Source organism: Myotis davidii, unplaced genomic scaffold, assembly GCF_000327345.1.
Source record: "Myotis davidii unplaced genomic scaffold, ASM32734v1 scaffold77, whole genome shotgun sequence".
NCBI classification, from domain to species: domain Eukaryota; kingdom Metazoa; phylum Chordata; class Mammalia; order Chiroptera; family Vespertilionidae; genus Myotis; species Myotis davidii.
In genome coordinates, this window is record NW_006289713.1 from 3,269,858 (window position 1) to 3,280,719 (window position 10,862).

General features: G+C 50.9%; 1 protein-coding gene across 1 annotated transcript in view; it reads left to right on the forward strand.

Moving 5' to 3' along the window:
• CA5A (carbonic anhydrase VA, mitochondrial) overlaps positions 1-10,862 on the forward strand; it is a 37,584-nt gene that overhangs the window by 25,363 nt on the left and 1,359 nt on the right. Inside the window, exons 3-6 of the mRNA XM_006762207.2 lie at positions 545-663; positions 3,006-3,101; positions 3,258-3,320; positions 8,711-8,866. Coding sequence (XP_006762270.1) covers positions 545-663; positions 3,006-3,101; positions 3,258-3,320; positions 8,711-8,866 — 434 coding nt within the window. The remainder of the gene's footprint in view (positions 1-544; positions 664-3,005; positions 3,102-3,257; positions 3,321-8,710; positions 8,867-10,862) is intronic.

The following is a 10,862-nucleotide window of genomic DNA, read 5'->3' on the forward strand; positions in this document are numbered from 1 at the left end:
AAAAGGGTACGGTCTTTTTTTTTTTTTTAGTTTTATTCATTTCAAACGGGCTGGATCCGGCCCGCGGGCCATAGTTTGCCCACGGCTGGGTCACTAGACTGAGCTAGAGCTGCATCAAGCCCAGAGCTGGTGGAAAAGGTAGCATGTTGTAGCTCAGAATTTGTTTAAAATCTTGCTCTTAACATATTAGTTTATGAAATTATTTGGTGATAGGATTTAAGCCCTTTTTCATTCAAGAGACATATATTTTTTTCTTCGTTAAGGAAGCCTGGAAATCTTATAGGACAGGCATACATCTCAAAAGGTTTTTCTTTGCTTCATTCCCGCGGGGAGGGATTGAGGCCCTACCGCCACCTGGTGGCAGCACTGGAATCTGCATCACTACTGTGAGCATGATGTGGGCCTGCCTAGGGCCCTCCCGGTAACTGGGACACGGGGCCCACCTTCCCGTTTGTCATCTCAGCAAGGCATCGGTCGACAGTGAAATCATGCGGCTTCAGTCCAAAGAATAGACAAACTAACACGCACGGGTTTCATTTTTCAGGAATTAGCGGTGGCCCCTTGGAAAACCACTACCGCCTGAAGCAGTTCCACTTCCACTGGGGAGCAGTGAACGAGTGGGGCTCCGAGCACACGGTGGAGGACCGCGTGTACCCGGCAGAGGTGTGTAGATGTCCGAGCGGCCCACAGGTGGGCGCTGTCTACGTGCCGGGCCCCGTGGTAGGGTGGCCATCCATCCCAGTGGCCCAGAAACGGAGGGTTTCCTGGGATGTGGGACTCTCCGTGCTCCAACCAGAACAGTCGGCCACCCTACCCGTTCAATCACACAACCATCCTGAAGGGAGGGTGTTTTCAGCACCTTCATTTAACAGAAGAAGACGTGGAAGTTCTAAGAGGTTGGGTAGCTTGCCAGAACCAGGCAGCTGGGATTCTGGAACAATCTGTGCTCTAAGCCTCTCCCTCAGCCCCGCGCTTGCTGGTGGTCCACTTCCCACTCGCACCTTCCTGTCCTTCAGGGTGAGGCCACCTATCGAGAATCTGAAAATCTTTACAATAGAGATCACCCTAAAACAAAGTGACCTCTGAAACATTAAAATAAAATGGGAGTCAGGGGAAAAAATGAGCAGAGATTAATGCTGGGAACTGGGTTTTGTAGTTGCGGTGGGGTGATAAGTGGTAATATATAGATTTCCCCCAATATTTTATTATGAAATTTTTCCAACAAACCAAAAAATTGAAAAAACTGTGCAGTGAGAACCGGCGAGTCTGCCACTAAGATTCTAAGATTAATGCTTTGCCATGTTCACTTTATTACACGTCTGTCCACCCACCCACCCCTTTATCCACCCACCAACCACCTGCCTTTCGGATGCGTTTCAAGTTACGAGCTGTTTTTGTTTCAACTTTCTGTTGCCATTGTTGTGGGAGTAATACTATAGTTAAAATCGAACTAGAGTCCAGCCAGCCCCCAAAATAAAAATGACCAGCAACCACACACCCAGGCGTGATCTCTGGGGACAGTTTATCAAGAGGCAATCACATCTATTGATATAATTACACACATGTTTACAATGGTGACAAAAATGAAAGAGCAGCGGCTTGCAACATGCTCCCTTTCATTTGACAACACAAACTGTGTATCCACACCACGGTTTTTTTTGTTTGTTTGTTTGTTTAAATATATTTTATTGATTTTTTACAGAGAGGAAGGGAGAGGGATAGAGAGTTAGAAACATCGATGAGAGAGACACATCGATCAGCTGCCTCTTGCACACCTCCCACTGGGGATGTGCCCACAACCAAGGTGCCCCTGACCGGAATCGAACCTGGGACCTTTCAGTCTGCAAGCCGACGCTCTATCCACCGAGCCAAACCAGTTAGGGCGCGCACCACGGTTTTTAATGTTTACAGATATTTTAACAGAGGAGCTTGTTGTAATTTATTAGCATAGAGGCGAGATCAGCTATGGGCCCCACACATGCTGTAAAGTGCCGTTTCCGGTGTGGGGTGGAGGGCAAAGCCAGCTCCGAAGGTGGCGTCTGTGAAGGCAGGAGGCTGCAGTCAGGGCTGTGGGCCAGCTGTCTCTCTGTCTGGCAGATTGCAGGTGGGACAGCAGGTGGGGGGTTCCAGGTAAGCTACAGAGACGGCGAGGCCTCCCCCATTGTCCCTAGTGCACACGGCTGGGAACACTGGGACTTGGGAGTGAGGTGCCACCTGGAGCACACGTGGACCCGGCAGAGGACCCAGGACCCTGGAATCCAGCAGCGCCTGGGGAGGGCTTGCTGCCTGGGGTTCGGGTCTCCATTCAGAAAGACCTCCCCACAGCTCATTCCTGTAGAAGGAAATCTGTAAGGATACCAGGCCCCATCCACGTTCTGAGCCAGACCGGCGTGGGCAGCACCGTGCGCTCCCATCACAGAGAACCCCGAGCCAGTCCAGGGGCGCTGGCTCTGCCTCTTGCTGGCCAGTGACCCAGGGCAGCCTGCTTCCCAAGCCGGGCCCCTGCCCCTGATTTAAACCCTTGCCATCTGGCCAGTCCTGATGCCAGAAGGAAGGGTGTGAAATAAGGACACAGGAAGTTCAAGCAAGGCGACACATGGAGAGAAAAATGCAATATTGGGGGCATTAAAATTATTTGTTGTTTATGTGAAATTCAAAGTTCGGGAGTCCTGCATTTGATCTGGCAAACACTTTCAAGGATATCTGAAAAAATATGAAAAATAGCAAATAAGCCACTCTCTCCAACCCCCATTCCTATTTTATAAAGTTAAAACGAGCCTCTTTCTCTCCCACCAAAAACGCGAAGGCCTTACGGTCTGTCATTCTATCAGCCACGTGGGGCTCCGGGCATGCTGGTGGCACCCGCGTTCCTTCCCCGGGCTGCTCAGGCTGAATTCATTAAAACCATTGAATGGACACGTAGGTCTGCCACACAGCAGGGGGGCAATGGTGTCATTTCTTGCTGCAGCGTGATGGGTACAAGGTCTCTTTCTCCTGTGTTTCAGCTGCACTTAGTTCACTGGAATGCTGTGAAATACCCAAACTACAAAGAAGCTGTAATGGGAGAGAACGGCTTGGCTGTCATAGGCGTGTTTTTAAAGGTAACCTCTCGCTGGGCTGGGGCGCCGCCCTCCTGGTGAAGAAGTGGTGTGCGGCCACGGGGCTGCTTTTGGAACAGTCCCCGTAGGATGAGGCGCGCTTGCCGCCGCCCTGCCCGCTGCCTTTTCGAATGACCATGTTGTGTCTGTGCTGCGCAGGTGGGGTCCCACCACGAGGCACTGCAGACGCTGGTGGACGTCTTGCCGGAAATAAAGCATAAGGTAAGCTGCTCACATCAGAGTCAGCGTCCTCGGAGAAGCACGGCCGGGCCGAGCACTGGCTCGTTGGCAAGGGCAAGACGGCCAGCTGGTGCGCGTGCCGAGGGCGCCTGAGTCCCCCCCTGAAACGGACCTCGCTGGGGCTGACTCCAGGTGTGTCGTGCGATGGCCCACGCTCTGCTGTCACTGTGTCACTGCTGTTCCGGGGCCCCTGTCATCTCAGTATAAATGGGGTGTTGGACTCGATTTGAGTTTCCCCCAAAATCCAGTCATTCAGGCAGCAGCATCTTGAAGATTTTCGCCCTGTCGCCCTGCACTGGTCCTGTCCCGAGCAATGACATCCATTAATGCTAACGTCTCTTTTAAAGCTGATGGAAATAAATACCTAACTATTAACCTTTAAGAGTGCCTACCCAAGTGCCACCTGGCACACTCCTGGGGGGACACAGGACCATCCCATCCCTGAGAGCCTGGAGACCATGGGAAGAGGGAAAACCCCACAACCCACCACACGTGGGAGGCAGAGCGCATCTTGGCTCAGCTCCCCTTGGACACCTTGTCGCGTTAAGCACAACAATGTCGCTTTTCTCCAACATCGGCTAAGACAGGACTTTGATGGAGAAGTGGACATTCCAAAGAAATGCAGTTTATTTGTTCGGGAGCAAACAAAAGCATTCTGAGAGGGAAGGAGTGGCTGTGGTCCTTGAACGTGGTCCTTGGACGGATGGGGCTCCCACCTGTCTTAACAATGGTGAGCGCGGCCCACAGGAAGGCTGGGGTCAGCCCTTCCTTGGCTGGCCCACGGGGGCCCTTTGATCTGTGTGGTGCCTTCCCCTTGATGTGGGCCTCTGCGTGGGCCTCGTGGGACCGAGCCCAGATCACCCTCCCCACCCCCCGCCGCCATGGCTGCCAGCTCAGGAACTCCACAAGGACAAGCTGCTCGGAGCATCCTCTTCCTCGCTGGTCTCCGGCCAGAGTAAACCTGGGATGTTTTCCCCACCAGCATCCACCGCCTACATGGGGTGGCCTCCTCCTCCCGGTGGGAAAGAAAGGAGCTGGCTGTGAGGTTCTGTTTGCTCAGGGGGTGTTTTCCTCTGGAGAGTTCTCCCCTTCCCGCCCCCACCCCCACCCCCCACACACACACTCACATGAGCTAACTCAGGGTCTCCTGGGCCAACCACCAGGGAGGAATGGTGTCTGACGTGTGGTGACAGGAGACTCTGCCTGGGCTCAGTCTGGTCCTGAGGATCATCTCTGGGCCTCAGTTTCCTCACCTGAAGCGTAAGAGACTCTTAGAGGTGAAAGGCCCAGCCCCGGTGAGCAGGAGCCGTGCTCCATGGGATGGGAGGTGTCATCTGTCAGTCATTTGTCACAGTCTGCACTCCGTCCTGGTTCTGGCCGATTTTTTAAATTTTGCAGTGTTACGAGTCATCTCTGTGGTGTACATTCTATCGGTCTGGACACATTAGTGGAGTCACCCAGCCGGGCCCACACAAAACCGTGCCCGCCCGGCATGTCCCACCTGTGGCCCTTGCACAGTCGTGCCCCTGCCCCCAAGCCTGGGCGACCGCTGATCTGTCCCAAACCCTATGGTTTTGCCTTTTCTCCCATTTTATTCTCCCATCTTGTACCGAATGGAGCTTCCTTTGTCCACTGCCTTCCCTCTTTCCCAAGTGGGGTGTGCATGTTAGAAGAGAGAACGGGAAGACTTTCGAGTGGGCGCCCGCCACCAGGAGCCGGTTTGTCCGTACTCATGCTGCACGCTGGTGCAAACCCGTGTGCATTCCCAGCTAATACTCTAGCCAGCAGGGCTGACAGACACACAGAGAAGGGGCCTTAGCTCGCTTTAGGGGCTCTGAGGGGGATCAGCTTTCTGAACCCTGATGTGCTTGAGGGGCAGGACACAGAGCTCCGAGGACATCACTATGAAATACATAGATGTCCTCTCAAAATGGTAATTGGCAAGTGCCTGGCAGTGGGGGTAGCAGCCCACTAGCTGCTCCTCCGTGTGACCCACTGCCTCACACCCACCCTGCAGCCCCGAGGGGGTTAAGACAGACCTCCCAGCATCTGGGTCTGGTCACTGTCTAACTGTGGTTCTGGGAGAGTCACTTATATCGGTTTACTTTCTTCATCAACAACATAAACACACCCCTTAAAGGGTGATTCTGAAAATTCAAGGTAATGGTCTCAGAGGGTGCCCGGCAGCCTTTGGGGCTGGACAAGGGGAGCAGGAGGGGATGTGTCTGTCACCACAAACCCACTGGCATGTTTTGCATTTTGTCCCACGACCTCTGTGACCTGTTTCCTTCACGAGTTATGCAGACCGAACAATGGAATGTCGTTCGGCATGAAAAGGAGAGAAGCACCAACCAGCACACAGCAGCCGGGAGGGGCCTTGACGGTACTGAGCTGAGAGAAGCCGGACACACAAGTCCGCATGTTGTGTGATTCCATCTGTAGGCAATGTCCACGTAGGCAAGTGCATGTGGACGGAAAGCAGACGGGGCCTGTGGCAGGGGGCGGCAGGGTGGAGCGGTGAGGGAGGGGACAGCCACAGGGTTTACTGGGGTTCTTTCTTTTGAGGTGAAAATGTTCTAACTTGACTGTGATGGTGGTTGCACATCTCTGTCTGTGAATACTCTAAAAGCCGTGGATCTGGGCACTTTACAGCAGTGAGTTCTACGCTATGTGAATTACGTTTCAGTCATGCTGTCCTGAAGACATTCCTAGATAATTAATCACACAGTGGAACAACACCTGCTCACGTAAGGCGCCTCATAATCGCCCATTGGTGTGAACCAACTTCCTTTTTTTTAATCCTCACCCGAGGATATTTTTCCATTGATATTTAGAGAGGGTGGAAGGGAGAGGGAGAGACAGAGAGAGAAACATTGATGTGAGAGAGACACATCAATTGGTTGCCTCCCGCACACGCACTGACCAGGGATGCTGGTGATGGAGCCTGCAACCGAGGTACATGCCCTTGACTGGAATCGACCCTTTGGTCTGCAGGCCGAGGCTCTATCCACTGAGACAAACTGGCCAGGGCCCAAATATCCTTCTGTGGGCAGCTTAACCAACATCTCTCCACTTCTGATGAATTAATGCCAGCAATCAGGATATGAGCCAGGTCGTCCGGGCCCCGTGCCTGTGCCTTTGAAGGCTGGGTGGGAGGATTCGATGTGCAGAATCCTTCTTCTTTGGGAATGAGAGGGCGTCTGCTTCGTGCTTAAGTCCTCCCTAGTGCCCAGCCCGGTGTTGAGGCCGAATGTGCTACGTTGCGTGCGGGCCTGTCCCTACCTCTCAGTCTCACTCGATTTATAGAGGGTGGAGCCCACCATCCTGGGCTGTCAACCCGAGGGACCCGAGGGATCATTTCCTCTCCGAGCAAAAGCCTGTCGGATGCCTCTGCCTTACAAGGAGGCAGATGCTGGCAGAGGCCCCCCTTCCTCTTTCCACCCCAGGCGCCGTGCTGAGCAGCGTCCAGGTAGCGCCCCTTCTCCTGCCTCTGCTGGTAGATTTTCTCAGAGGCCTCAGCCAGACAGAAGCAGGGGTGTCCTCCTCTGTAGGACCCCCACCCTGTCTCTTTTTACTGCCTTTGTGTGTCATTTACTCATTCCAGCCACGTGGTCACTTTGCTGTTCCTCTAGCCCAGTGGTTCTCAACCTTGGCTGCACCTTAGAATCACCTGGGAATCTTTTTAAAATCCTGATTTCCTGGCTTCATCCTCCAGAAATTCTGTTTCTTTGTTACTAATGTTGTGGCCCCACCCCATAACAAAGAAACAGAATTTCCGGAGGATGAGGCCCAGAAATCAGGATTTTAAAAAGATTCCCAGGTGATTCTAATGTGCAGCCAAGGTCGAGAACTACTGCGCTAACCCATCAGGCCGCACCCTACCTCAGGGCCTTGACACTGCCTGGGTCCACCCCCGGAACCTGCATGTCTTTGCTCAAATGTCACCTTCCCAGTGACCATCCTTCTTACCCACCCACCCCACCCCCACTCCCTACTTTATTTTCCTCCATCACTGTGCAAATGCTAGAAATCTACTTATTTCCTCTGGTAAAGGGTGAGCTCTATGAAGGTGGGTGGTTTTGTACCCCAGAGCCTAAGATAGCATTGGGTTTACCATGAGTGCTGAATGCAAAGCTGTGAGTGAGTGAATGAATGAATGGATCAACCGTGACATCCGATCGGTGTCGCCTGGAACACAGAGAGGCAGGTTTCTCCTTACCCTTTTATAAAGCACAGAAATCGAGCAAACTGTGAGTTCTGAACACTGGGCTCCCAAGCAGGACGTGCTGATGGGAGTCCCTTGTGGGAGCAACACAGAAATCCGGGGACACAGTGGTCGAGAACAGCTGTCCACGTCCACCAATCCCGCCTGTTCCCCGTGAGAAGGACAATTCTGGCACATGCTCCACGCAGGGCACCCTCCTGAGTGTATGTCATCACCGTGACACCCAGGGATGCTGCTTTAGAGAGAAGTTCAGCTGCCTTAAGGGGCAGCCACTGTGGAACAGTGTGACAGTGCCTCAAAAAACTAAACTCAGAATTCCCATAGGGTCTGGCATTTCCACTTCTGGGTAATATGCAACATAATTGAAAGCCGGGTCTTAAAGGGATAGTGGTATAGTCATGTTCACAGCAACCTTACTCACAATAGCCAAGGAGTGGAAGCTCTCCAAGTGTCCACTGTCGAATGAATGGATAAACGCGGTGTGGTGTACTAGTCGGTCTTAAGAAGGGGGGAAATCCTGGCACATGCTACAACATGCATGTACCTTGAGGACGTTTTGCTGAGTGAGATAAGCCAGTAACAAAGGACAAATAGTGCGTGATTATTCCTCTCATACAAGGTCCCTAGAGGAGTCCGATTCCTAGGGACAGAACGTGGGATGGTGGGTGCCAGGGACTGGGGGAGGGGAACGGGGAGTTAGTGTTTAATGGGGAAGGAGCTCCAGTTTGGGAAGATGAGAAAGTCCAGGAGATGGACGGGGGTGATGGTTGCACAACAGTGTGGATGCCCTTACTGCCGCAGGACTTAAAAATGGTGAAAATGGTAAATTTTATGTTATGCATGTTATTTTACCACATTTTTTAAAGTATAATATTTTCACAGCCTGGGCATGGGAAAATAGATAACTTTAAAAGAAAATATATAAGCATTTGGTGAGGATTCATGCTCTGCGACAAGGGTCATATTTTCTTGTTACTGCTTCCAAATGTGACCACCGTGGCCGCACAGCCTTTATCTCGGGGAACACACTTCCCTCCTAGCCATGCGAAGCCACATCTCCGAGAGAAAGATAGAGCCGCTGCCTTCCTCCCTGAGCCTCTGCCCCTTCCATCTCCGCCTGATGCAGCCTGTGGCCTCTCTCTCTCAGGATGCACGGGTGGCCCTGAGCCCCTTCGAGCCCTCCTGCCTGCTACCCACCTGCCGGGATTACTGGACCTACCCGGGCTCCCTCACCACTCCCCCACTGACCGAGTCTGTCACCTGGATCATCCAGAAGAAGCCCATTGAAGTGGCCGCGAACCAGGTGAGCTGCGCCTGCAGCTGGTGTAGTGGGACTGTGTTGATGAAATTGTGTGGCACTGTCACTAAGATACTGTAAGTGAGCATCGTGGAGTTTTACCTTTTGGTGCATTTTGGATGTTCCTGCACCAGAAGAAAGTTCCAATTGAAGTACAAGCTTGTTGAGACTGAACAGAGGTTCCTGAAATCACAATTCTTTGACCTTGAGATATTAGTGTGTGAGGGAGACAGAGACAGAGATGGAGTGGGGGAGGAAAAGGTAGAGGAAGAGAACATTTTAGTTGATTCCACTGTTTGGGTGATAGAACAGTAAGCTACAGAACTGTATATGCTGAGATAAAATTCCAGAAGGATTGTATTAGTCAGCTATTGCTACAATAATGCTGTGTAACAAACCTCCCCAAAACTCAGTGGCTTATAACAAACATTTGTGTTTTTTTTTCCTGCTTGTGGGTTTATTGATTGTCTTGGGAGGCTCTATTTTCTTTCCTTTTTAAATATATTTTTATTGGTCTCAGAGAAGAAGGGGGAAGGAGAGAGAGAGAAACATCAATGATGAGAGAGAATCACTGGTCAGCTAGGGAGGCTCTATTTTAGGTTGTAGATGTCTGGGCTTCACCGAAGGTGGTCAGTGGTTGGGTTGGACCCAGTGTCTCTCATGCTCCTTGGACCAGTGACTACCAAGGGCTGGTTCTCATGGTAAATGACAAAAATGCAGAAGGCAAGCCAAACAACACATGCACACTTAAGGCCTCTGCTGGCATCACACCCATTCCCATCCTGTTGGCCAAAGCAAGTCACAATGGCAAGGCCAAGTCAGTGGGGCAGAGAGGAAGGGAGTGAATATTTACTGAACAATAACCCAGTTTATCACATAGATACACACCAAAAAGTTACTACTCATTATCCCAGGCTCATAGATCTGCAGTGGTTTTTATTTTCTTCCTTTTCCTTATCTAAATATTCTATGGTTCTAAAATAAGTAGATATTACATATATATTTTTTAAGTTGCACTGTCTTTTTCTTTGGAAATCTAGAATCAGGAGAAAGTCCATCTGTTGAGGGCAGTTTAGATTTAGGGATGATAACTACACAGCAAGCACAGTGTCGCTGTCCCATCCCTGCCTCAGACAGAGACCTCTGATCAATCCCAGGAGTATTTATCAGCTCTGGTTCAACTGTCCTTTTCTGAGGGCTCCAGATGCACTCTCAGAGGTACTTCCAGCCTCACGGGTCTGAAAATATTCTCTTATTTAAAAGTCACAGAATCATGCCTTTGCCTTGAGAGTCTAAACTTTGAGATGCAGGCTGCAGATCACCCATCCTACCCCCAAACCAGAACTATTGCAGACATCAGGACGGCCTTGGTGGAAGTATGACCCCTGTCACTAAGACCCCTCTGTCACCCAACAAACATGTAATAAGCACCCATTCTGGGTCAGGTTTGTAGCAGGAGAGGGTGGGAGAGGGGTAGAAAGGGAGAGGGTGGTGCAAAAACAATGATATCAGTCTCTGCAAACTGCTGTCTGCAGGGAAATGAGAACAGGGTTGGGTGTTATTAAAAAATACAGATCAGAAGCCCCTTACCCTGACCAGTGGAAGTGGGAGGTGTGTGTGCACCCCCAGGGCAGTGGGAAGGAGATAGCCAAGTGGAGGAGAGGAAAGAGGCTGCATTTCTGAGAAAGTAAAAAAAAAAACCTGCAGTGAGCTTGAATGCCTGGGAGACTGTGTGCACCACGCCCCACAGAACTCCGCGGGGCGCTTCATCAACCACACAGACCTGTCTTGCTCAGTAAGTGGTCACTGTATAGATAAAATGTCACTTCTGTATTAAGTAAACATGTGAGTTATTTTCACAGAATAAGTATATTCTGAGAACAAATGAGATGATACATAAAAAATAATCTTTTAGTTCCTTGAGTGAAAAGTAAATTAAAGGTTATGCATTAGATCTCTATTGCTGTGTAACAAATAGCTCCAAAACTTAGTGATTTTTTTT